Genomic DNA, 27,912 nt, shown 5'->3' with positions numbered 1-27,912 from the left:
CCTTGTTTGGGCAGGACATCAGCCCAGAATAGCGTACGACATACTCACGCTTCCCCTTGCGTGCGGCGGGATGGGTGCCCCGGATTTTAAACTATATGCTCTCAGTGCCCAGGCCAGCTTCCTTCACTTCTGGCTGCATCCAACGCCGTTCCAGCCACACATAGCAGTCGAAGCCGACTTGGTGGCCCCCTTGCCACTACAGACCGATGGGGATATTTGCCCCTGCCAAACCACCGCATGGAGAAATAGACACAGTGGAAACCTTGCGCTGGGCTTGGGACGGTCTTCGGAAATATTCGGGCTCTGACCTGCTCTCCACCGGCACCATTCCGGTCGCATATCACCCGGATTCCTTTCGCTGCACACGGCTGGAATGGCAAAACGTGCAGCTGGCATGGGTCTAACCACTTTATCTGACCTTCACCCTAACGGTAGGGTTTTTCACTACCAGCCGAATCTGGCCGAATGAACACACTGCTTTAATACCAACTTAGAGCGTCTTGTCGGGATCTGCACCCCACGTTCCCGCAGCCCTCCCTTTCGATGACTGCCCTTGATTTGACATACACCTCCCCCTCTCCCCGCAGACTGGTCTCTAGGCTTTATGCCACTACGCTAGCGGCCTCCTCGATATCAGCTGATCGCGCCAAATTGGCGTGGAGCGAGGGCTTGGGCAACAATCTCTCCCGGGAAGACTGGCTGTACTGTTGTAAGCAGACCAAACGCTTATCCCCTAACTACCGCCTGCGCCTCATATATTTTAAATATTTGCAATGGCTGTACCGCTCCCCCGCTCAGCCATTTAGAATGGGTCTCGCTCCTAATGACAAATGTCTTCGATGCTCGTCCCCTGTGGCGGACTTCTCTCACCTTGCCTGGCTGTGCCCTTTGGTCTCTGCATAATGGCGCGAGGTGTGCGCCATAATTACGGAGATTACCTCCTCGCCAGTCCTGCCAGATCCCTTGACCTGCCTACTCTGCTTAGTGAGGCACTGTCCTGTTGCCTCCTGCCGACTCACGGCCATGCTGCTTGTTCTCGCACGTCGTAGTGTTGCCCTACATTGGGGTCGGAAGCCCGCGCCCAAGGCAAGTGCCTGGCTCGGAGATGCTGCACGATGTCAGACGCTTCTTTTGGAATTTTGGAAATGAACACTGGTTTCTGGCCAACCGCGCAATTTCTGGGGCCCTCTTGATTCATACCTCCTTTCCCGGAATGCCTCTCCCCTGCGCTCCCTGCCAGCACTCCTCCCGCGGCGGGTGCTGGTCCATAGGACTCCTCCTCTCCCCCTGCCTTTGCTACCGTCCTCTCGTGCCGCTTACACCTATACTCCGCCCCTTCTGATGCTCCCCGCTGGCCTTTCATGCTCCGCATCCTACCTTTCATCTTACGATGTGCCGCTACGGTATAATTGTCTCTATGCTGTCTATGACCGATGCGATGTTTCCATTTTCCCCTGTCAAGTGTTGCAACACTATCTGATTGCTCTGTAACCTGATGTGCACGATTTTCAATAAAGGTCTATAAAAAAAAAAAGAAGGTGCGAGTCTCCATTTTTACTACCCAACAGTATTAGCATCTGTGTGACAACTTACAGCCAGAACTACACTTGCTTTGGGATTGTATTTGCTTTTTCAAAAGTGTAAAGCGGAGCTGGATCAACTAAACGCATTGAAAGGAACCGTTCTAAGCAAGCTATTGATAAAATCCTCAGGTTAATGGGAGCAGTGCAATATATGCTCGTGATGGGTTATGAACTTAAAGTCTGTGACTTAGCCTATGCAAGCTGTGAACTTCCACATCAATATTGGCTCATGAGTGCAGAAGTAGATACTGAAAAAAAAGAAAACTTTAAAGTAAATTTCTTGAAAGACTTTCAAGTTACACTGACTGAATGCCCCACCAGTATCACATACAACAGCGGAGCCTCTCAAGAAGCCTGGACAAGAAAAGCGCGGCTCACATATATTCTCCATTTTAAATTCAACTCCTTAGGTTGACATCTCTTTCTCGTGGTGCCCTTTGCTATACTTATCTGTTAACCCCTTCGGTGCTCATGACGGAACGGTTCCGTCATGAGCCACGGTTGAGCTGTGCTCATGACGGAACCGTTCCGTCATGACCACGCCCGCGCAAGATTCCGTCAGCACAGCGGCGGAATTTGCGCAGCATGGAAGGGGTTAATGCATGAATGTGCTGTATATGTTTTTACGTTACGCACGGATGCCCTCTAGCCTGTAATTAGTTCCAGGGTGGTACATGAACACAATGTCACTGTTTTCCTTTCTTTCTTTGGCCATTAGGAGACACTTCATTTTAGCTAGACAAAACCAGTTGATAAGAGCAGCGTTCTATTACAGAACCGATTCCTATGCTAAATCTCTTTGAGAGGAGCATTTCAATGCTGGGAATTATCACGTAACCGCTGCAGACTGACTCAAATACAGCCCTACTGACTCCACCTTCCATCCTACTAAGGAAGATAACCTGTGCACTATGACCAGCTTCCTGGCACCTAAGACCACGGTATGGGGGTTAGGCTATCCCAATTGATCTGGCAGAATAATGTTTAGAGTATAAAAATATGTGTACCTTTTGGAAACCGTTCCAGAGTTATTACTTCATACAACACAAATGTTCACATCCATACTGGCTCAGAACCACACTTCACTAAACATGTTTGAAGCACTTATCATAAAACAGATTTATGTCAAATATATATATTTTTAATAAATATCAGTTCATATAACACATCAGGACATCAGAAATAGAAATAATACTAATAAAAAAACAGGCTTTGTTCAGTATTTTTCCCCCAGAGTTTTATTTAGAGTGAACTTGACCCGAAGATATCAGGTAACAGAGTGCTTTACATGAGCAACAGTTAGTTTACACAAGGACACTTTCATTTTCATTGGCCATGGGGAGATTAAGTGATTTACTCAGAATCATAGGATGTTGAGCGTCATTGCCGAGACTCGAACCCTGTTCCCCAGATTTGAGATCAACAGTCTTAGTTTGGCCACATCCTCTCCCCTAGTGACAGATACAGATAGGAGCAGGCAAACATTGGCAACAATAATATGGTTTAGTTGTTCATATTGTTTACAATTCGAACAATGCTGATTACAAGAACATCTCACCTTTCTAATAATAGCAGCTCACGCTTTTTATACAAGAATACGAACATTTCAATAAATGTTTGAAAATGCACCGTCGTATCTGTCTTGTGTTTACCCTGGGTGTGCAAGAGTGACCAAACTAAAGGGTAGATCTGTTTCCACTGATTCATTGGGAATGAGAGTGTCATGTTCAAGACTACCAACAACTTCTGTTACACTGGTTGGTTTAGGGGTAAGATGTGGTACTGTGAGCTAGCTGAAACCAACCAACACTCACTGATGGTATTTATGGACTAAGTCTCTATACTGTGAAATTCATATTGGTCAAATACACAATTCTGCTATACTTGTAGGAAACCATATAACATGGTGCCACCAAACTTTCAAGGTTATGTACTTATTTAACGAGTTTACTGAGCAGCTTTCTAGCGTATGCCCTAGGTTCTTTTTCACCTCTACTTGGGGACGTCTGTGGTGAAAACTATCTATACTCCTGAGCTTAATAGGAAGCACATCTGTAGGTTCTTTAATATGAAACATTTTAAAAGGATCACTTCACTGTAACTTTCTTTGAATTCCATTGATTAAATATGACGCTAGCAGTGAATAATCTTTGTAGACAGGCAGTAACTGCTCAGTTAACTACACATGGGCTTTCCAACGGCAGGAGAGATGTTACCTTTGTGACTGAGGTACATAAAGCTTATTAATGTGAAGTTTACCATTTCTGGGTAAACTTTCCTATCGTCGATGCCAACAGCCACACATTTCATACATACACTGAATCAGCTGATCCGCCTGCATATGGGCCTTATGAACACTTAGAACTACCATTAGCATTGCAGGAATATCAAAATTGGTTCTAAAGCGCCCTCCCGCATATACCACAAAATGCAAAACTGGGTCTTCTCAGTAATGATAGGGCAACCTGGTCAGTCTTAACCGACAACATACCATTTCCTTATACAGCAGCACTAAATATTGGTGAAGTACGTGCCTTATAGAATCACTTAGTTAAGACCATATCGAATTCTACTGCAGTTCGTTATGCGTTCACTAACAACTGCCCTAGCAAGGGCTGTTCAACCTTGCCAGCCACAGTTAGCCATTAGTCCAGTTACTATTACTGCTAGAATGGGTGAAGTACCCACCAAACAGGAGGAAATTCGGTAAGGATACCTCAAAAAACAGATAAGCGTGAAGCAGTTTTCCCTATACAGGACCCAAAGATAAATTTAGAATTCTCACTGTGTGTCTTCCACTTGGTATGGTTCCAACTGAAGATTGCACGACATGGGGTACTGTTTTTACTGCCATATGTAACATAACACACGGCACCCCATTAATTGCCGTTTTGCCTGAAGTGCTAAAAGAAATTCAAAATTAATGTGGGGTGGCCCCTGCCCTGGACTTGGGGATGAAATTAATTGGCAACTTTACCACAGTATCCTCAATGATTTTACATTAAACGGGACGCAGCAGCCAACAGCTTGCAAAAGTTCCTGCTGCAAATCAGGAATACTTGCTACCAATAATTATTTCTGAATACCTATGCTCCTATAGGTCATAATAGCTTGGGAACAAGGCCTGGTAAGCTACAACTGAAAACAAAATCTGTTTCAGATTCCACCAAGCAGACACCCAAATCTGCTAAAAACGCTGGGATAAAACACTAAAAAAAGATAAGCAGAAAACATGGAGTGGATCCCCGCAACAGGAGTCCACAAAAAAACACTATAATTTATGCAACTGTGATGCAATTACACAACCCGATAGGTATCAATATTCTGAGACGCGTCCCTCTCGTCACCTTCAGGACTCTTCAGACATTCACAGAGAGGGGGATGCGGCAAACAAAGACCGAAGAAGTACGTGAAAGAAAAAAATAATTTACACCGCTACTCTGAGGACATCATAAAAAATAATAAAAAAGAAACTTACACAGTAAAAATAACTATTAAGAAAGATTAAAGTGGAAGGAATTTACGCTAAATATGCCACAAATATTCAGGAGGCTACTCCAGAACAAGACATGGGAGAAAACCCAGCTCGACAGCGCAGCAGCGGTCATGATAGTTCATCAGACTCTTCAAGAGTTTCTGGAGGCAAGACCAACTAATTTCTATATACAAGCCCCCATGACAGTCTTTATGATTCGGAGATCCAAATCGAGGGTGACATACTGCGTACTATTAAAGTTATAAGCTGGTAGAATATGACAAAGGCATATGAAATTATCTTGGCCGAGGTAGATTTGCCCTCAGTTTGTTAGAAAAGTCCCACGGAGGAGGAGATACTACTACCATCTTTTTTCGGTTCTTGTTCCGGAGAAAGTAAAAGAAGCGTATACAGAATGGGCTCTTGTGCATTATATCGCAACCAAGCAGGCTGGGATAAGGGCTTGCCTTATCATAGTATAACCATATGCTCCAGAGCCTCAAGTGCAACCACAATACCGCATTAAACATGAAGCTAAATGCCCTGTTAGGGAAATTCTATCACAATTAGAATATCAAGAAATAATTGAGCCTTGCATCTCTCCTATGAATAACACTGTATTTCCTGTAGCCAAACCGATTATTCTTACAGCATAGTCTGCAACAATAGACATTTAATCAGTCATACACACACTTTTGCAATACCAAATTCACACAACACAGCTTTAACAAATAACATTGTGCATGAAAAACTACACAATTACCTTGGACATTTCCAATGATTTTTCTGTTAAAACATAGTGCCTGAAAGCAGAGATTTGATGGTGGTTACCACGTTAAGAGTCCTAAAGAAAATTTTGTTGACTCCTACAAGGGGTAAGAACTGTCCAGGTCTGTTTGCTGGACGAGTAACGTCAATTTTACAAGAAATTGATTCAAAAGCATTGTCGTATGTTGACATTTACCTCACAGATGATGATTTAAACACCCACTTGGCCAGAGTAGATTGCATAATTTTGGGATTTGCTGATCATGGCTATAAATTACATTTTTTTTTTTTAATCTGCTTTTCTTAGCGTCCTATTTTTAGGATATGAATTATTAAATGAAGGCAGAATCCTTGCCGTACACTTCTTAGAGATGTGTGCTCTCTTCTCCAGCCACCAAATACATTAAAATAGCTACAATAACGTCTAGGCTTTCTAAACTTTGGTAGAATATACATACCAGACAACGCACAGCAGATGAAACCATTGTACGATTTAATTTGTCTTGAATTTGCAGACTTCCTCTTTGAACTTAATTTTGGCTATGTGCCATAAAAGCACATGAGATCAAAAAAAACTTACATAATTCAATTGCCATTTACTTAATAATTGTGCAAAATTGTGCAATAATATAGACAATGAAGCAACCTATGACCCCTTGCTGTTAGGCAGGCACTTGCAACCTAAAGGATTTATGCAATATGTCGGGGAGTGCCTGGTACCTCCTTGGCTTAAATTTATCGTTAACTTAATTGCATATTCAGCCATCATAAAGCTGGGTGTCTGTGATTTTCTAGGAATTAAAATAGGTTCATCACCTGCAAAAGGGTTAAAAAGCATGTAAAATTCTACTAAGAATCCTATTAACCAACCAGTATAAGTCTACCAATTCTCCTACGAATGTACCAGCTGCTGTGTTACCGTTCGCCGCTATACAAGTTTACTTAAGAGATACTCAGCTTGTACCTTATTGTCCACACACTCATCAAGAAACAAGACAGAGCAAAGACTGACAACCTACAAATATCGTATCTCGGATCACAAGTGCTTCTTTGTATTCCTGCGCTCCCACAGCCCGACAGAACGGGGTTATCCAACATCTCGTTTGGGACTCATGGGTTGAGCAAAAGAAAATAATGTGCTCAATGGTTTCTTTTTGTTCCCCACAGGCCGGACATTGCAGCTCCTTGGCCCGTTGAGCATGGTCTCACTTTGCAGTAAAAGCCCGGAGAGGTAAAGTTACATACTGGAACTGTACCTCTAGAGACGCCCGACTAAAGGGAGTTCTATTTCATCCAGGAAGTCCTCCAGCTAAAAGGAAACCTTAACTATAAGAAAAGCATCTGTTAGAGATCCATGGCTCGACTGGCTATGTATGCAATTGTCTTTGTGTTGCCGGTATGCACTTTTGATAAAGCATAGTCAGGAAGACATTTTTCCACAGACAAAAGAAAAGTACAATGGCTCGATTTGATCTATGAGTGGTGGATCATTGAACTGCATGCGTTCACTTAGTGTATCACCATAACTTAATTTTCCCTGACTGTTCTGTTGGAACGAAAGGAACCCAGTAGAGAGAGATATATGGAACCTCCATTAACTAGTGGGCAAGACTAGAGATTGAGGAGGAATTTGGGATAGTGGAGATAACCAGGGAGGGGCACGAGCGATATCAGCAAAATGGCGCATAGATGGAATAAGAGAGTTGCAGGCAGGGAGCGGGTGAGGGAACGGTCAACTGAGTGGTACATCTTCTGCAGTACTGCAATATCTTCGGGGGGATCTTTAGGGGAATTTGCCTATTTCAAGGGAGTTTATGGGATACACAGGGTAAAGTTTTGGGACCGATATAGGCCATCAGAATCTGCTCGAGATAGGGGCCCTTAAGGACTAGGGAAGAGGCGGAGGTACTCTTCTGTCAGTTTCTTGAACTATGTAAGCATGGTATTAGATGTGGTACTGTGAGCTAGCCGAAACCCACCAACATACACTGATGGTATTTATGGACTAAGTCTCTATACTATGAAGTTGGTGTTGGTCTAATACACAATCCTGCTATACTTGAGGGAACCGTATAACACGCTGAAGAGTCACTTGAGAAAAAACCTGCCGAAATTTACAGTAGGAGTGGCAGGAGGCCTGATAGACAAAAGGACATGCAGCATTTAGTGTAGTAAGCACAAAATCTGCACGTTACGCTCCATTTCAAGGGCAGTATATGGTGATATTTATCACGGCCAATAAATACCACATCATCTTCCAGGCTTACCGCATAGTTCCATTAAAATGCCTGCAGCAGCACTGAGATGAGGTACTGTCCTATTTAATGTAAAGCCATAATGAAGAGGTTGAAATCAAAGTAATCCGGGCCTTAGTGTATTTCCAGGTTAAAGGTAACGACGAGATATTTAATGGAACTGGTTTTAATTAAAGGCTGTCAAGCAAGCAGAGATCAATGCGTACGCAACTGAGTAATTGCCTAGGAATACAATCACTGGTGTCAGTTATTTCAGTGAAGCATACAAATACTAAAAGTCCCACACTTCACTTACCTGCTAAATGAAAGCCAAGAACAAAATAAGGGTTAAGGTTACCAGATGACTCCGCACCAAGGATGCAAAATGCTCTATGTCCCGGACTTAACTTTTAAAGATCATTGGTCACCTGCTTTGGACAAATGTTCGACCATAGTGATGACAAGATTGCTGTGCCTGAAACAAAATACTCTTTGTAGTCCATCCTCTTTCATGAAGCTACTTCATCTCCACCCTGGAGAAGCAGCTACAGCACAGGTAGGTGCTTCACTCGCTCAGGAGCAGAGTCTACGTTATGGTGGCTGGTGCTCTCGGCCACAGCAGCTATAATAAGGTGAAGCTGCAGACACGCAAGGGCGTGTCTGGGCCTGATGGGGGGTGCTGGCCTGAGTCCTAGCCTTCAGGCTTAACTTTGTTGACCTAATGGGCCCCCAACAACTGTATAACTGGCTGCTAATCCCCCCCATCACCCTGGTTTTCGTTGCATTCTGCCCGTCGCTGTTATTACTTGCTTTCAACCCGTCACTGCTTGATTTACATTGTAACCCCAATTTGTGTGGCTATATAATTTGGTAACATTATACGGCATTGGATTATTATCCCAGCATGTTTCCTCTCAGTGTTGTGTGGCCGGTGTGTGAGGGGCACTGCAAGGGGGCAGACCAGGCCCGGCTCCAGGATTTTTTTGGGGGGTTGCCCAAGGATGCATTTGGGTGGGCCACTGCGGGCCCAATTTGTCGCTTCTTGTGGTAGCCTACACTACCTAGATTACATCTTATCTACTTACAAACAGTCCCCATGATACAATGGATCGATTCTGTGTGTATACAGAGCATGTGGAGAGTTATTTGAAAGTAAGAGCAATGTCTGGACCTAAGTGCAAACCCTCAAATTACAACAGGCCAGGCTTCAAAACAAGTACTTCCAGGCCCGATTATCTACTTTTCTACCATCCTTCTCATGTGCACCATATCTCACAGCTGACCTTGAGCCCCAGCCCCATATCAGCCACCATCCAGCTCCACTTGCCTTATTCCCCATATAAAACCTTAGTAAAATCACCTTCAAATTTAAAACATTGACTATAGCAGTAAATATAATTAGCACACACTTTAATATGTTCCAAAGTTGCCCTAATGACCCGACTGCTAATTAAATAAAATAAAACCAGAAAGGCCATGACAGGGCCGGCTTTAGCGCGAAAGTCTTTTAAGGTGCCCCACCAATTACCTCTTTCTCTGCAGATACCATTACAACCACCCTCCAACAGTGCCCTTCATTTCTCCGTTGCCTCTCTCATATGCATTTCATTTGTTGTATAGCGCTACTCATATCAGTGTAGGGTGTCACAGTACTTTACACCACGCACACATTATACAGAGACAATAAATCATACAAGTATGTAAATCAGTCTATAGTGAATGCCACATAAGCCAATGAAGATTACAAGGTGTAGGAATCACATGTCAGCCATACTGGTGTGCAGTATATTTAAAGAGTGTTTGGGCTGAGGAAGCACAAACTCAGGATTTAAAGCATACCACAGTGGTTGGGGGTTGGCTTTACTAATAAAAATGTATATCGGCCCAAACTCTTTTTACACAAGAATCTCTGTGACAAAGGCAGCAAACCACTGAGCTATCCACATTAAATACAGCCTATCTGCATTTCAAAACTACCAACAGGCAAAGGATTGCTCTCCAGCAGGATCATTAATCACCAGTTATCTGGATATTTTTATTGTTGTCTTGCATCCATGGCCATGATGATGATAACAACTATTTAAATGAAGCATACACAAAGCATGTGCCTTGCTGGGCCTGTGCAGATTTAAAAAATAAAAACAAATAGTAACACATTCTCTTACCTACTCCATTGGTTAAACGTTGTGTCTCAACCTGATCTAATATGCAGCTGCAGGGTCAGGAAATGTGAATAGGAATAAACCAACTTATTTTCTCCAGCGCTGAACAGAAAAGGAAATATCCACACAGCAGGATGGTAGGCAAAAGTGCCAAATAAAGAATTTGTCCCCATCGCTATGCCCCACCTTTCTAAACGGAGTTGGGCGATTGGGGATGGCTGTGAGAAAGAGCCCATGCCAAATCACTTAACTCCCAGAACAGGAAAGAAAACAACGTTAGGAGTAACGTTTTGAATTAAAGATGCCATTTTATATTGGCCTATGCACTGTGACTGCGAGGGCCAAGGCTCATGTTTGGGTGGGCCTGGCCCACCCGGTCCCCCCTCTAAAACCGGGCCTGGGGCAGACGCGCTGTGTTTTTATGCACTTTAGCAGCCAGCTTATAATCGTGGAGCGTTACAAGAAAATGGCATGACTAAGGAGAAATGGTATTAAGTCTGTTTTATTGAGTTTGCTGTATGCATACACGCTATGGAGCAGCGTGTTTATGGGCTGGCCATTCAAACGTGCATCCTACCCGTGCCTTTTCCTATCTCCATTTTAGGATTAAAAAGTTAATGTCACTGCTCAAATTTTTCAAAAGGCTTTTTTTGGACCCGCCGTCCACATTGTGGAATTTCTTTTCGACGGACGTCACCAATTTCCATCCGTCTTCCATGCTAAACATTTCGCCCAAATAAGTGAATCAGGGTAATTAATGTGATTATGAAGGGTGCAGGGAGAAAGTCAATATCTTTAGCCCCATGTAGTACGATAATGGAAAGCTTTGTGCTTGCTCTGCCCCACTGCTTGCTTACCAGTAAAATTGTTATGCCTTTTACCTGGCGGCTCTAAATGCTGCTGTATAATCTGAAAACCGCCACCAGATACCCTCCAGTATTCTCCTCTGCTGGTACTGAAAAGCCTGTACCATTTCAAAGCAATGCAACAAATAGGAAGTTAAATTGCCTGCTGACTATGGTGAGACAGGGGCCTTTGTTCAACTTTGCATAGGTACCCAGGTCTAAAATTAATTGTAAGAACAGAGTCAGTATCTGGGTACGCAACGAACAACCACAACGTTTTCATTAATAAAAAGGTGCATGATTTCTGACAAACTGCCTACTGCCAGGAATTGGCTGTACAGTCATGGTCTGGGGTTGATTGAACATTAAAGGGCCATTTGACAGGGCTAGTTGCTTTTGTAAAGCTTGTCATCATTTCCTACTCGCAGGGTAACGCTCAATGACAGGATGTTCTCTGGTTAGTCATTCACAGTGCAGTCAGTTGTGCTGGTTTTTGTGGTATTGTATTTTCGTTGTGTTTGACTTTCATCTGAAATTGCAGGTACTGCAACTCTAGCTTGCTGCCAGGGTGTATTCAACCACCAGTTATAAGAAACTCTCTAGCATTCACTGTATCACTAATACATATGCCAATACTGTCAAAGGACTTTAATTGGAGCCTGGTTTTAATTCCTTTTTCCATTGGTGTCATTTATTTTCCACCTTCCCTCCCTCGTATCCTATTTCCCATTTTCTGGTTTTCCAGCGCGGCGAGGTCATACGAATGGCAATAGCGCTATGCAAATGTGAGCACTCCACTACAAACAAACAAACAAAAGTAAAAAAAAATTGTCATTTGCAACGCCAATAGCTCTAACTTTCCCAGGTGCAAGACCGATTGCACTGCAAATGCTTGCTTGTGCTACACATAGGCTCCTGACCAGCACTTTGATGGACGGAACTGTAAACATGAAATAAGTTTTAAGTACTGCGTTCAAGTCTCACCTTAGGAACCTCTCGGGTCGGGCACTGGCTACCTTAAGGCTCTTGAGGCACCTCTGCAGCACATTTTCGTTCTGCTGCACTGCCATCCTTCAGAAACAGAAACCCACATGTGAAGCAATGGAGAGACTCTAACGTGGAGTTGTGCATATCCGGTCCGCCGGAAACACGGAACTCAGAAGATAGTTCCGCAACGAGCATAAGTTGGTGGTGAACAGACAGCTCACTATTCCGATAAGGGACTAGAGTATTGACGAATTGGCTGTACTAATACAAAAAAAAGTGAAAACATTCGAACACTATGCTACTAGATTGGCACAGCAGCAGTAAAAAGTATCGAGATTTCGCATGCATTGGCTTGCCGGAAAACACGTACATTACTTATCATAAATTCATTTGGTGGAACTTTCCACTCATTTACAAACACATTCGAAAGGGAGACGTCGCATGTAAATCAATTCATAGCCGCGTCAGGGGTAGTACGCGCTATATAAATACAAAAACCATTTAGAGAAATTGTGCTGTTTGAAGAAAACTGGCAGCCGTCCTAAAATTAACAAACTCATTCTCCTTTCAACATTAGCTTCCAAGCGGAATTTATGCTACGTCTGAAAATAAATGGTCTCAAGAAATATTCCCTGCATCATTTCAAATATCAACATGGCATGTCCAGGGAAAAGATGAAGTCCATTCACAATTGAGACAACCTATGTGAATTCTATGCAAATTTAAAAACATGGTTTGCAGTTACGAGCTCCGTTACAATTGTAGTCAAAATGTGTTCACTCGTAATATTTTTCGAAATTTAACCTGAAAAAAATTAACACTACAAGATGGCCGCCATCTTTACCTAAGTTCCGCTGACACAAGCAGACAAGTCCTTTCTTTGTTACTTTCGTTTTTGTTCGTTTGTCTATTTTTAAACATGCTAAGTAAAGTTATTTGAGAATTAAATTCATTATGGCTGCTTCCATGTTACGATACACAGGTAAACCTTTTACTTTCCATCTTAGTAGAGGGCTTTATGGTTTATTGCATAGACCTATGGAATGCATTATATTCACGGTAAAATAAGCCCAAACCTGATCGGTAGTCCCAGGCAAAAATAAGAAGGGATGTTATGTTATGAGTAGCAGGCTTTACCGGACAGTGACTGATTCATGTGGGTGAACGACTTTCCAGTAACCTTTCCCGCAGCATTTTACATTGTGTGCATGTACCATACATCAGAAATACTTAGGGGGGGTCTAGTATATAGCTGCATTGGGGGTATAACCATGCTTAAGATACCATAACAAAAACTTTCCTGGCTTTTACCAGTAAATAATGGTACACTATTCGTCTCAGTAGCAAAGTACACTATGCACGCCTACCATTTTGGGAATTCTCCCCATATCCCAAGGGTTTTGTTGAAACGTTGCATTTTAAGTTTGTTAACCAAATTGCTGAATAAAAATATAGGATTTCTGCAGTGCTCAAGGCATACATGCAAACACTCCAAGTTTACGAGGAAAGCACCTTATTGCATTAGTTGTTCACAGTTCTGCCTTGAAATCCCCGACTTCCATGCAACGTAATATGGAATTTAAATTCCTCCATTTTATCTGAATCTCCTTCTCCCACCAGCTCTCCTTGCCGCCTGTCCATGGTGCTACTACCAGGCTGCTCCTGCCTGTAGCCAGCCTCACCAGCCAGCCTTCCTTGCCAGCCCGCTTAGGTCCAGTATTCTAGGCTCAGCCCCAAGGTTTCCTGTGCCATAGGCCCAGGACCAGCACCTCACCGTTTTTCCCAATCTTTGAGCAGGTCCTCACCAGCTCTCCCTGCCACCTGTCTGTGCCGCGTCTGCTCCTGCTTGAAGCCAGCCTTCCTTGCCAGCGCACCTGGGTCAAGTTCGCTAGGCCCAGCCCCAAGGTTTCCTGTGCCCTAGGCTAAGGACCAGCACCTAACCGTTTTCCTGCTACTCCAGCACAGTATTTTCCTGTTCTTCCCGCCTCCCAGGCGCCCCCTACCAGGAACTACTTAATGTAGGCCACAGCGCGGTCCCATTGAGCAGGTCCTCACCAGCTCTCCCTGCCACCTGTCCACACCGCAGCTGCCAGGCTGCTCCTGCCTGAAGCCAGACTGCCTGGGTCCAGTACCCTAGATTCAGCCTCAAGGTTTATTGTGCACTAGGCCCAAGACCGGCACCTTGCCGTTATCCCGTTCCTCCTGTGCCTTATTATTTAGCTCTTGCAACCTCCTGCCTTACCAGCGCCCCACCCAGGACCTAGCTAATGGTGGCTGCCATGCTGCCGGTGCACCAAAGGCATGCCCTTGCGCGCTCCCGTCTCCCTCCGCTACACCGCTGGGTAGCTCCTGGACATCGAATCATCAACTGCTGCATCTTTTCCCCACAAACAACCAAAGGGCCCTTCACCTGCCGCAACTGCCACTTCTCCTGCAAAACAGGACCGCCAGTCCACACTGGATCCCACTCCACACTGGATCCCACTCCATATCCACACGAAAGACCACAAACAATCCGGAACCGCTCCACTGCATCTTGCTCAACGCACAATCTCTGCAAACATGCCACAGAAATCGGGGACACCATTAACACTTTCTCCCCCGATCACCATCATCTTCAAGGAAACCATTCAATGCATCGTTAGGAAATCATCCAATGCATCACCAACAACCACACTCCCCTCATGAAACTCCTCAACTTTCCGCTACAGACCCACGCCAAGACCACAGTATACAGACCCCCAGGATCTTGACCAGCTTTCTGCAACGCCATATCCAAACTCATCGCCCCCTAGCCATCAACTCCTACAACTTCCTCCTACTCAGTGACATACATTTCGAAATCGATGACCCTAATGACACGAGCTCCACCACCCTCCTGGAGAACCTGAACAACATTAGCCTCACACAACTGGTCATGAACCCACACACAGAACGAGACACACACTCAACTCCATTTCCACCTCCAGCGAAAGGGACACAGAACTCACTTTATCCAACCACACCATCGTCCACTTTACCATCTCTGGCGTTCAGCACACTTTCATCAAACATCACAGCTCTGCCCACCGCAGCTGGGGCAAGGCAAGACAGACTCAGTGGCCTCAAGTTCTGAGCTCCAACCAACCCGAACCATCATGAAACCTGGAACAGGCCGTCCAGAACCACAACAATGCTTCCTTAAAGGGGATCGGGTTGAATGGCCATTTAACAACAACGTTGCTGCATGAGAGGTTACCATTTCTCATTGTTTATAGACCCGTTTGTGCAACCAAGTTCATACGGAAATATTAAAACAAGGGGCCTAACGCCTAAAGACATACATCTAAAAGAAATATACCACCATCCTACAGTCTTAAATATTCAGCCACACAGTACACTTCAAGTGTCTGATCTATTGGTCCATCAGAAATTTTGCTAAGCCAAATCCTACAATTCTCCTAGTGTCAGTGCTGAGAATTCAGAGCACCTCAATGTGGTGTCTGGAACCAATACACCTGAATAGGGAGACGATACACTTGGACCTCAAATTTTTATAGTGAAGGCAAAAAAATAATGAGTGGACCAGTGATTCGGGACCTCCTTTGCATGCTGGGCACTGATCACCAAGTGGTGCTTGGGATCACGATCTGCTGCAGAACACCCTGGTAGGGAGTGTCTACAATGGAGGAACAATTTCCGTGCCATTGCTGTGACAATCTCATCGATAGTGTATTCATTTTGGAGATAGGATTTAAAATTTATGAATGCTAAAGTGAGCGGTTGCACAGCTTTGGTTGCGCTTTTCTCCTGGATAGATTCCCAGTAAGTTTCTTTGGCCCTGTCTCTGGAAATCTGGGTCATCTTTTCCAGGTCTGTCCAATATATTTCCCATCCTAGTTTCCTCAGGCGTTCCCTATGGGAATGTAACCAGGTAATTTTGCTAACACATGGGGACTGAATGGAATCCATGAGTCCCACACAATAGGGGGCGAGTGCTTCACTAAACGATACCCGATGCCAAAACATTAGTAATCTACCCTCATTTTGTCAACAATCTTCCTTTGAGCCAAATCTAAGAAAGCTGGGGTTAGGGGTGTTCTTGCCGGAAGATTGAGTAATGATCTTATAAACCATACTCAATCACAGTTAGGCTGTTAGTATTCCCACATCCCCACAATTCTGCTCCGTACAATACTAGTCTAGGGCCTTGGTGTTTTAAATTTCAAGTGCTGGGGCCTTTTTTCTTGACGCAGTTCTTCTATGCATCTTGGTTATGTGTGAAGTTTTCTGAATGAGTAAAAGTTGGGCTTTTGCAAGGTTGGGAGCCCCACATAAATGTGGGGTGAGACGGATACCTAAATTATCATGTGGAGACCGGGAGGCTTCCACTCATTTTGGTTAACATCCAGATTAAGCCACAAGTATGCTGACATCCAACTCTGTCTTCTGCAGGGAAATATCATTGTGATACTATCTTGGGAACTGGATGTCGCCACTTTTATTGAAGCTGAATCGCTCAATAATGTATTTAATTTTGTTGTCAACATTTACCACAGTATCCTATGTTCAAAGTTTTCATACTAAACTTTCTGCAGTGGGCATTATTACTTTAACTCCTATTTCTTCACAGAAGGCACTTGATTGAAAAATGTCTTTCAAGCCAATGTTGATAAGGTATACAAATCATTTATCTACCAATCTTTTTGCTGAGAAAAATCCAATCTTTCATAGCCCCGCCCCTCCGATTCCAACCACCAACCATTGTTCTTTCAGGTCTGGGTGAACGAATGGCCACTTTGGGTGTTTTAGCTGCCGTTTTGCTTTCTCCGTTGTAGTCTGTTTTACATTGCTACTTTTTTTATTTTATTTCTGGCATTAGCAGAATTAATTATTTTGCACTGGTTGACCTTGCACTTTCGACTGAGTTCAATCTGTGTTGCCCTTCCTTTGTTCAGCTTTGTTATCGTTCTGAAACAAGAAAGCTCTTAATGAATTTGGGGCATCACGAGGGAATTTGATAAAAGTACTTTTATCAGTTTGACGTTTCTGTATCCCGCTATCTCCAAACATAGGTTCTTTACCATTGCTCTTCATTTACGTAATTATGTTCCATTCGATATTCGCCTTCTCCTTGACCATCTGGCTTTTCCACAGGCTTTGAAGGCTGCCGTTTTCAAACTGAATTATGTATTAATGAATTGTTCCAAATTTCCACCAGTTTTTTTTTTTTTTTTTAAATATTACATTGTATTTTTTCTTTTTGCTTATTTATATTTATGGATGTGCACATCTATATAACTTTGTTTTTGCTAGTGCCCCCACTGCCTTCAGAAAGGTGTAAGCTTTATAAATTTTATGATATATTTAAATAATTTGAAACTGCTATCTACCATGGGAACCACTTTCACTGCACGATTCTGTGAGAAGTTGGCCTGGTATATGCTGTCCACTACTTATAGTGGGCACTTTGCGTCAATCCAAACAACCCCTTATTGATGATAGGTTAAAGACTACCTTTATTGAAAGCTATCCTAGTGGTAGCTAAGGAGAGCAGCCTTCAGGCTAAGTCTTGAAAGAATGTAAAGCAGCTTGTTTTACCAGTCTATAATCTCTTGAATGACCAAATGAAAGGCAACCACACCAGGGGTATATATAAAATATATGTATTTATTTCTAAACACACCCTACTAGTCTCTTTATGAGACTAGAGGTCCAAACACATAAATTATACTTCAAATATTACCTTAGAATAGCACAAAAACACGTCAGGCCCTAGGGGTGAGCCAAACCATATACTAAAATAGTGGTATAAGAACCATGACTTAACTAGACACATGTCCTAGAGCCTGTAAAATCGCTGGGACACCAAGGAACCACCCAAGGTAGTGACACAGGGGACCCACGGGGGCCGTGTGCAGTGTGAGAACACAGCCACGAGCTCCCGTTGGCTTCTATGGGGAAAGTCGCGGTTAGATTTTTAAAGATTAGGGACACTTAGAGATGAGCTAGGACCAAACCCTTTTGGACTTAGCAAGTTCTAGGGTCAACACCCACGGGAGCCCCAGAGTACTCGAGTTACCTCACCCAGGGGAGCCGGGTACATAGGTGTCAAATGGTGTCGGGTCGTGTCGTCGTTTTCAATGGGAGCTGGCAAAGAAGTGTTGCTGCTGGGAAGATGCGAAGTGTCCGAAGAGATCCAAGCCTGGATCGAAGTCCAGAAGAACCTGAAAGCAGAGGGGACAGAGTCTGGGTCACTAGCCAGCGACCAGGAGCACGATAGACGAATGCCCACCGATGTCGGGTGATTTCAGGTGAAGAAGGTGAAGCTTGACTCTTCAGCCACGAGGACCAGGAGGCGTGGAGAATGACCATGAGCTGGATTCCAGCTGTCCCACGAAGGATGTTGAGTGCTGCAGCGTCTGTGTCCGGATTGGACACAACAAGCCTTGGCAACAGCAACCCACGCAGAAAGGAGAAAGAGGCTTCGGTGCAGACCAGCAAGGTCTGAGGGACTCACCACTTGGTAGGGAGTCAGGGCACATTTGGAGCAACCAGGGAAGCCCAAGGAAAATCAAAGTTGCCTTCACAGGGACCCACTAGTCGACGGACCAGGGATCGCGAAGGGACCTCGAGAGGAATCACAAAATGGCGGCCCAAGGGTCACTCGGGGTGACTAGGCCGACAATCTTCGGTGGATTATCTGCTCGCAGTGGGGGCTACAAGTAACCCCAAGCACGACCTCAAGAGACGTCGAGAAGTCAATGCACTTGCAAATGTGCACGGTGACCAGGAGTTCCGGTTCCACGTTACTCACGAGGGCTATGGGTCTCAGCTTTGCTGGGGACTCGGGTTGTCCTCTGAGAAGTCGGCAATTGCTTTGTTGGTGCCTGCCAAGCAGGAGAGTCACTCCTTGACCCCAAGGGAGATTTCTTCCGTCCTCTAGTCTTGAGTAGAGAGTCGAAGTTCCAGGATTCAGTTGCAGAGTTTCTTCCAGGGATATCTAAAGTCCTGTTGCCAGGGGTTCCTTACTTATACCTAAGGAAGGGGTTGAACTAACTCTGGGGACCCACCTATAGGAGGGTTTGGAAAGAGGGGTGGCTACATTCATTTTCTTTGTCCAGTTTCGTGCCAGAGCAGGGGCTGGAAGCCCCTGAACTGGTTTGAGCTGGACTATGCACTGGGACACCAAATGTGCCCCAAGTGCAGGACTTCAAAGCACTCTGAGAGTGCTCCCACCCAGCCCCGATACACATCAGCCTGTCTGGGAGGTGGTTACACCTCCCTGTGACAGGAAACCTATTGTCCAGGCCTCCCCTGCCGGAGTTTCGGTTAGCATCAGGAGGTCAGACCCGTGTCTGTGGCTGCAGCATCCATTTTGCGATGCCAGGGCTCTGTTAAGTTGGTACCGGGTATACCGGTGCTGTCATGTCTCTCCCTCTAGAAGGGTGGGATCATATTCTCACATCAGGAATTGATGTGGGGGTATGATTCCAAGGTGTTTGACACCAAACACGACATGTTTCCGTGCAGTCAGTCCAAAGTTTTAGTTATAATGCACTTAAGAGTATATGGTCAGGCTGCTCTACTGACAACCCCGGAGGATAGATTCCAAAGGCTGCAGAGGGGTTCAGCTCATGCCTGGGCACCCTCTCACATATAACCAAGAATCCTGCCTTAAGGATTGATAAGGCCTGCCGTAGGGGTGACTGACAGGTTTCTATGTGCAGTGATAGGTGAGATATAGTGAACCTATATTTCAGTAAGGGGTGCATCACCACATTACCCAGGCTGCAGTAGCAGACCTATGGTGTCATTTTGGAGGGCTTTCCAGGAGTGGCATAATACATGCTTCAGCCCCTGGTAGGCCTCTGGGGTACCTATACCCTGGGTACATAGTACTCCATATACTAGGGACTTATAAGGGTACCTCAGAATCCAATCTGTGATGTACCTAAGGTACTAGGAATCCATTTGTAAGAGAAAGCAGATAGGCTGGGGACCTGATTAGCAGGTTCCCTGCCAAACTAAGTCAAAAAACATCAAAACACCAGGAAAAAAGTGGGGGCAACCATGTAGTCAGATTCCACCTTCCTACAGATTCTACAAAAAAACATAAAGAAAACCTTTGCCCTCTGCAGTGAAACACTCATTCTCATTCAAAAAGCTTCGAAACCCTAAATGCTTGAGTGGGGGTGAGCTTTATGAGCTTTCAAATTTAAAGTGATGCATTTAGACTAAATGGATATTTTGAATACTTCGGAGCATCGTTGTAATGGAAGAGCTGTTTGGACAAAATGGACTGTTGAACTTCCTTGGAATGCAATCCTGTCATGGTCTTGATGAACTGTTGTGACCCCTGCGCCCCCAAGATTGTTTACATTTATGTGTGCTCAGATTACCACCAGATTAACTGCCTCTATCTTTTGAAGCACCCCAAAACCAATAATTCTTTACATCTAATCAAAGAGTAGTGTCTTAATTCTTTGATACCTTGTCCATTCTTTTAATCACTTCGGTTCCACCATTCGTTGCAAATAATAGAAAAATAGTATTCGTCTCATAATAGTAACAACGAGGCTGTGTTTGTATAATTAATTTATTTGTGACAACGATCCTAGTAGGTTCCAGTGAGATCCTTAAGTAGTACTGACCATTAGTTTTCAGTCATTTATCACATATATTTATGTATCTTGATCAAATCCGCAATTCTTCCTACATCCGATACATTCCTCGACCCCTTCGCTTTACAGCTGCCACTTTTTCAAAGCTTAGTAGTTCCTTAAAAATTGTTTGTCTGCATTAGTGATAAGGGAAGAAGAAGAAAACGGGTCTCCTGTGATCCTATTGGAGAAAGCAGGACATGGTTCTGGCAGTAATACATCTCCTGTGGTCTCTTCCCCAATGGGCAGTCCTTTCATTACCTGGTTATTTTATTGCTTTTTGAGCTTTAACAAAATAGGCAGTGTTAAAACTAAATATCCTTAAAAGGATAGACAAGGAGATTAGACGGTGTACAAGCAAAGAAAACAGAATCTTCACAACACAATCTCAAACGACTCATTCAAAATTATCCCACTAGGGCTCCAAACCTTTTGACCTTTACCTGGGCACCCTATGGCTTAGTAGATTACCTCCTCAATCTGAGACCAGTGGTTCATACCTATCAGACACTCTGTGAAGAGTGGTGCCCTGTTAGAACGCCACTAATATGCATTCTCATCTCTGCCAAAAAGGAATCCTCGACCCAAAACTAATCACATGGGAACACTTCCAGGAGCCAGAAAAGCCCCACCTTTTGTGGAAAATTCAGTTGGATATCCCTAGAGAGCCTATCGCTAGCTTTCTGCCAATAACACTGGATTACTGGGCAGAACCAAACCATGTGGAAAAAAGCTCCCTTCTCTAAGTAGTGTCTCTGACAGTGTTCGGAGGGTGGCATACTATAATCTCTTAGGTGTAAAGGGTTCTGTGTAAGGATTACAATTGAATAATATAAAACTAAGCTGAAATCACCAGCTCCTGTAGTGACATCTTAGCTTCTACCCCATTCATTGTCCTTTAATTGTCCTAGACTACTTTCCCAATGTGAGGGCAAACCTGCAAATTGGTTTGAAGCATTCATCACTAATGAGTGATATAATCATGCACTACCATGTTTATGCGAGAGCGGGGAGGGGAAAGAGATCGTCAATTTGGCTTCTCGGGGTCTAAACTTGGGGAGGGCCACTAACTGCTGTGATGTCCTAGCTGCAAGTACTTGACGATTTGGGGCTTTATGGAACTCCTCTGTCAGGTCTCCCAAGGATTGCACATGATCTATCTCCCAGTACTGTGGGACCAATAAGGTCCTAGCCTCTGAAGCCTTGCAGACCTTCAGATTCTGTTAATAAAGTGCCTTGCAACAGAGGTGCCATTTGAGTCAATTAACCTTCCCATCTAATCCAGCTCACCCCAAGATTGGGTAAATTTATGCATTCCTGAATAATATGGCGGTGGACGATCTTGACTATCAAGAAGCTAAGTGGGCAGAAAAACTGGGGACTCGCGGTGTAAATACTTTCATCCCAACCTATATTGAGATCCAAATGTCGCTAACTGCAAGCCTGAAAACGTAACATTATGAAACAATTTTTAATTTATATAACACACTGTCCAAATTGTTCAGCTGGGGCAGAAGAGCTGATGACAATTGCCCTAGGTGTGGGAAGACAGTTGTTGATTTAAGACACATGTTTTATGATTGTGCAAAGCTAGCTGTACTAAAAGAGGGTATTGTCAAGAATTCCTGTCATACAAGGGAAACACGCCCTTATGTAAACAGGAGAGCTGTTACATAACTCAAGGGAAACACGCCCTTATGTAAACAGGAGAGCTGTTACATAACTCAAGGGAAACACGCCCTTATGTAAACAGGAGAGCTGTTACATAACTCAAGGGAAACACGCCCTTATGTAAACAGGAGAGCTGTTACATAACTCAAGGGAAACACGCCCTTATGTAAACAGGAGAGCTGTTACATAACTCAAGGAAAACACGCCCTATAAAGGGAGGAACCGGGAGGTACAAGGCTGTCGGATATTGTGTTTACACCGACGTACCTGCTTCGTGAAGAGCAGTGTTCCGGAGTGGTGCTCCAGTAAGGCAAGAACGGAGGTAGGTCGAGTCGTTACTCCCTGGGCCGTGTCTTGCCCCATCGTCACCTGTGAAGGACCCGGAAGCTCTACCGGTCAACCATTGAGCTTCGCTTTTTGACTCGGCTGAGTCCAAGCGCAGTGGCGCTTTTGCTGGTTGGAGTCGTAACTCCCAGCCCGACCAGAGACACAGGGACTGCCAGCTGTAACGCACACCAGGAGGTGTTTGCCGCGTTACAGACTCGGAAGTCCACAGGATCGATCGAGCGGCTGCTCTCGGTTTAGTCTTCTTGCTTGTGATTGGGGTATCGGTGACGCATCACCAGGAGGTGACTCCGCGTCCCGGTGCAGTCTGAGGAAGAGGTTGAGCGGCTGCTCCCTTCAGGTAGAGATCCCGGCTGGGTGTTTCCCTGACTCCTCGATTCTCCCCAACACTCTTCGTGCCCCTCACAGCCTACCGATTGGCATTGTCGGCCATTTCATTTCTGCCCTCTGTTGGCATACGCCGGGATCGGCGTATATGCAGAGGACGGTTAGGACCATCCGTGCTGTGGGCTGGTAACGTACTTAGCCTGGAGGATTCCAGTGACTATAACTTTTGTTTGTTCTTTGTATTTTATTTGCCTTCATTAAAAGAACTAACCCTTCACAAGTGGTTGCGTCCTCATTGTCGTGTCTGTTAAACGATCCTGAGACGTTCAGGGCGTTACAAAATATCCGACCTTAATAACACTAACTGTCTCCCGGTCGATAACAGACATGGCAACACTTGATGATGTGCTGGCTGCTTTAGCGGCCATGCAAGTTGAAGTGGCTGCCTCTAGGCAAGAAACAGCCGATGTAAAAGCCAGACTGGATGCTATCCAATTGGACCCGCTCACGCCCAGCACCTCCCTCACGAACCAGACCCCTGCGGTAGTAGTGGAAATGCCGGTAGCCATCCCCTTGGCAACACCAGAGAGGTACAGTGGGGATCCTAACACAGTGCAGGTATTCCTCACACAAGTGGCGCTACATGTATCGTGCAAACCAAAGGCGTTCCCCACGAGTCAGGCTCGTGTGGCTTTCCTTATATCCTATTTGGCTGGGAACGCGGCACAATGGGCCGTACCTCTGGTGAGCAGGGACGACCCCCTCTTATGTGATTGGGGTGCTTTTCGCGAGGAATTCCTGAAGGTATTCGACAGAAGGGCTGACTCGTACACGGCGGACCGTGAAATGCTTGAGTTGAGACAGGGATCCAACGACCTGGTGCAGTATCTCAACGCGTTCCGAAGGCTGGTTGCGGAAACCAAGTGGCCTGTTGCTAAACAGACGGCGCTCTTCCATCAAGGGCTGTGCGATGAGCTCAAGGACGCCGTGGCTCATATTGACCCTCAACCCAAGACATGTGAGGGCCTTATCAACCTGGTATTACGGCTGGAACATAGGCTAAGTGAAAGAAAGGGGGATCATGGGAGAAAAGGAAAATCCCTTCCATCCTATGTGACGGTGGGAAGTCCTGAAACTTCCACCGCATCCAAGGGAGAACCCATGGACATCAGCGCAATACGAGCGAGCCTCACAGCCACGGAGAAAGAGTCACGCCGTAAACAAGGATTGTGCCTATATTGTGGCAAAAAAGGCCACTACGTACGTGAATGCCCTGCCAAACCGAAGACGTCACGTTATCGGGCCAACCGGTCGGTAACAGCCGTGGTGGACATACCGGCGGAAAACTAGAGGACTCCAAGACCAGAGAAGGGGCATCTCGGAGTCACTCATCCATCCCTTCACTTTCCAACTCGGTCACTAAGGGACAACGACACCTGTTTATCACGGTGCACGTGGGAGTGCATGACCAGTGGATACCCGTTGTGGCCATGGTGGATTCAGGGGCCACTGGCATGTTTATGGACCACAACGAGGCATGCAGGCTAGGGCTAGTGCTTCTTCCCAAAGCAGTACCCGAAGACGTCTATGCGGTAGACGGAAGGCGATTGGTGACGGGGCCCATCGGACAGCACACGGGGGTCCTTCCGATGAGATATGGGAGGAACCATTTGGAACAAATCGATTTTAACATCATCCGAGCGCCCCAATATGGCGTCATATTGGGATTGCCGTGGCTACAGAAACACAACCCCTTTGTGGATTGGCCAACACATCGCATCGAAATGACGTCACCGTATTGCATCCTGCATTGTGGAATAAGAACGGAATCCCTTGACGCAGATGAGAGCGGGAGTCAGACGGTGGCTACAGCGGCAGAAAAAGATGTGGCTCTCCCCCAGGCTTATCACAGTTTTGAGGATGTATTTGATGAGGTGAAGGCGGAAGTGCTACCACCACATAGACAGTTTGACTGCCAGATCGACCTGGTGCCAGGGGCCAGCGTTCCCAGCGGCAGGCTGTATGCCCTGACGGAGCCTGAAAACGTGCATCTCCGGGGGTACCTGGATAAACTCCTCAAGCTAGGATTCATCCGCCCGTCCAAGTCTCCGGCCGCCTCGCCACTCTTCTTCATCCCGAAGGCTAATGGGGAGCTGAGAGCCTGTGTGGACTTTAGGGCATTGAATGCGATAACCATAAAAAATCGGTACCCCTTGCCTCTCATCAGTGTACTTCTGGAACAGGTCAAGAAAGCTCGTATCTACACCAAGTTGGATTTGAAAGGGGCATACCATCTGGTGCGCATGAGGGACGGAGACGAGTGGAAGACCGCCTTTAAGACCAGGTTCGGCCTTTTTGAGTACCTCGTCATGCCGTTCGGTCTGTGCAACGCCCCGGCAGCCTTTCAGTACTTTTTGAATGAGGTATTCAGAGAGGAGTTGGATATCTACGTGGTCGTATATATCGACGACATCCTCATCTATTCGTCCAGTGTGGAGGAGCACGTACACCACGTCAAAGCTGTGCTCCAAAAGCTGAGGGAAAACATGCTGTTTTGTAAACTCAGCAAGTGTGACTTCCACGTCACATCCGTGGAATTCCTCGGAGTGATGCTGAGTCCAGAGGGACAGTAGATGGCAGAACGAAAGATCAAGGCGGTGAAAGAATGGCCGGTGCCCCAAAGCGTGAAGGACGTCCAAAGTTTCATTGGCTTCGCCAACTTTTACAGGCGGTTTATAGATGGATTTTCAGGAGTGGTGGCCCCAATCACACAGCTACTGAGGAAGTCCAAGGAGTTTGTCTGGTCCCCTGAAGCGAACAAAGCCTTTGAGGCCCTGAAAAGCGCCTTTGGTAAGGCGCCGGTGTTGGCTCACCCCGATCCGGATCTCCCCTACGTGGTGGAAGCGGACGCGTCGGATGTGGCGCTGGGGGCTATCTTGTCCCAACGCAACCACGACACAGGGGTGCTTCATCCCGTTGCGTACATGTCCCGCAAACTCAACGACGCCGAACGCAACTACCATATTGCGGAGAAGGAGCTTCTCGCAATCAAGGACGCCTTCACCGAATGGAGGCATTGGTTGATGGGGGCAAGACATGTGGTATCGGTGTACACGGACCATCGGAACCTACAGTTCATGACGGCCACTAGACACCTTTCTCCCAGGCAGCTGCGGTGGATGATCTTCTTTGCGGGGTTCAACTTCCGCATCACATATCGGCCGGGGACGGAAAACCGGAAGGCGGACGCCCTGTCCCGTCAATCTGCAGTTAAGGAACCATTGCCTGCAACCGAGCGTTCCATCATTTCCCCGAGGATGGTATTGGGGGTTATCCAACCGGATACTTTCCTGAGGGGAATAAAGAGAGGGATCAGGTCATTCGCATGGCGGAGGTGGCTCCTCAGTCACAGAGAATGGCAGCTGAAGGACGGGATACCCCTGAAGGGCAGGTGCCTATTGATACCCACGCCTAGGCTAAGGAAACAAGCATTCATCTGGTGCCATGACTCTCCATGCGCAGGTCATTTGGGCTTTGAAAAAACGGTGGCTAGCATGGGACGGCATTTCTGGTGGCCAACCATGAGAGTGGATGTCAGGAGGTGGGGACAGGAGTGTCCTACGTGTGCTACCATGAAGGCCGACCATGGCCGAACCCAAGGGCTCTTACATCCACTTCCGACCCCGGATAGACCATGGGATAGCATATCACTGGACTTCGTGGTGGGCCTACCGGTAGACCAGGGGATGACGGCAATACTGGTGGTGGTGGATTACTTGACGAAAATGGGGCACTTCATCCCCTGCAAGAGAGTCCCTACGGCCGGGGAATTGGCGTCACTACTCCTAAAGAATGTGGTACGACTGCATGGATTACCTGGGGTGATCGTGTCGGACCGGGGGTCGCAGTTTACTGCGCAATTCTGGAAGACTTGGTGCACTGCGCTGCATGTTAAGACCGCCCTGTCCACCAGCTACCACCCTCAAACGGACGGCCAAACCGAGCGCCTGAACCAAACGCTCAAACAGTATCTGCGATGTTTTGTGGACCAGGGCAGGGAAGAATGGGTCGACTTGCTATGGGTTGCAGAGATAGCCTATAACAACGCCACTCACAGCTCCACACAGTCATCTCCGTTCTATAGCAACTATGGCCAACATCCCAGGTTCTTGCCATTTCTACATCCGTTCAGAGAGGACAGGATTCCCGCCACAGCGGACAGGGTGGCACACATAAAAGACACGTTGATGCGCTCAAGGGCTGTCCTAATAGAGGCCAAGAGAAGATACAAGGCTGCGGCAGATAGGAAGAGAAGGCCCGGGCCACTGTACCGCACTGGAGACTACGTCTGGATATCCACAAGAAACATGAGGTTTCGAAAGAACAGTGTGTTCCATCCCAAGTACATGGGCCCCTATCGAATTACCAAGTGTATGGGTCCCGTGAACGTGAAGGTGTGCTTGCCGCAGTCATTGCGGATACACCCTGTCTTTCATGTATCATTGCTCAAACCAGCACCCTCCAAGCCGTCTGGGACACCTAGGCCGGTATGCGTGGAGTCGGAGGTGGAGTATGAAGTGTCGGGCATACGGGCGTCCAAATGGCGCAGGGGGAAGCTGTGGTACCTGGTTGCGTGGAAAGGCTATGGCCCGGAGGAGCATTCATGGGAACCGGCTGAAGGGGTTCATGCTCCGCGCTTGGTCTCCTTGTTCCATCGGCGTTTTCCTGCCAGCGCTGGACCCGTGGGGAGCCGCTGAGAGGGAGGATGTACTGTCAAGAATTCCTGTCATACAAGGGAAACACGCCCTTATGTAAACAGGAGAGCTGTTACATAACTCAAGGGAAACACGCCCTTATGTAAACAGGAGAGCTG

At 46.0% G+C, this 27,912-nt stretch overlaps 2 protein-coding genes across 2 annotated transcripts in view; one reads left to right on the top strand and one right to left on the bottom strand.

The window, feature by feature from the left end:
• MPHOSPH10 (M-phase phosphoprotein 10) overlaps positions 1-12,263 on the bottom strand; it is a 169,686-nt gene extending 157,423 nt beyond the window's left edge. Inside the window, exon 1 of the mRNA XM_085644088.1 lies at positions 12,052-12,263. Within this exon, the coding sequence (XP_085500214.1) occupies positions 12,052-12,137 (86 nt within the window). The 5' untranslated portion in view covers positions 12,138-12,263. The remainder of the gene's footprint in view (positions 1-12,051) is intronic.
• Positions 12,264-12,965: 702 nt separating this feature from the next.
• Positions 12,966-27,912, top strand: part of MCEE (methylmalonyl-CoA epimerase) — a 121,152-nt gene continuing 106,205 nt past the window's right edge. Inside the window, exon 1 of the mRNA XM_085644087.1 lies at positions 12,966-13,036. Coding sequence (XP_085500213.1) covers positions 13,009-13,036 — 28 coding nt within the window. The 5' untranslated portion in view covers positions 12,966-13,008. The remainder of the gene's footprint in view (positions 13,037-27,912) is intronic.

Source organism: Triturus cristatus, chromosome 3_1, assembly GCF_964204655.1.
Source record: "Triturus cristatus chromosome 3_1, aTriCri1.1, whole genome shotgun sequence".
Taxonomy (NCBI): domain Eukaryota; kingdom Metazoa; phylum Chordata; class Amphibia; order Caudata; family Salamandridae; genus Triturus; species Triturus cristatus.
Note: the sequence above shows the minus strand (reverse complement) of the source record. Positions and strands in the feature narration are given on the sequence as shown.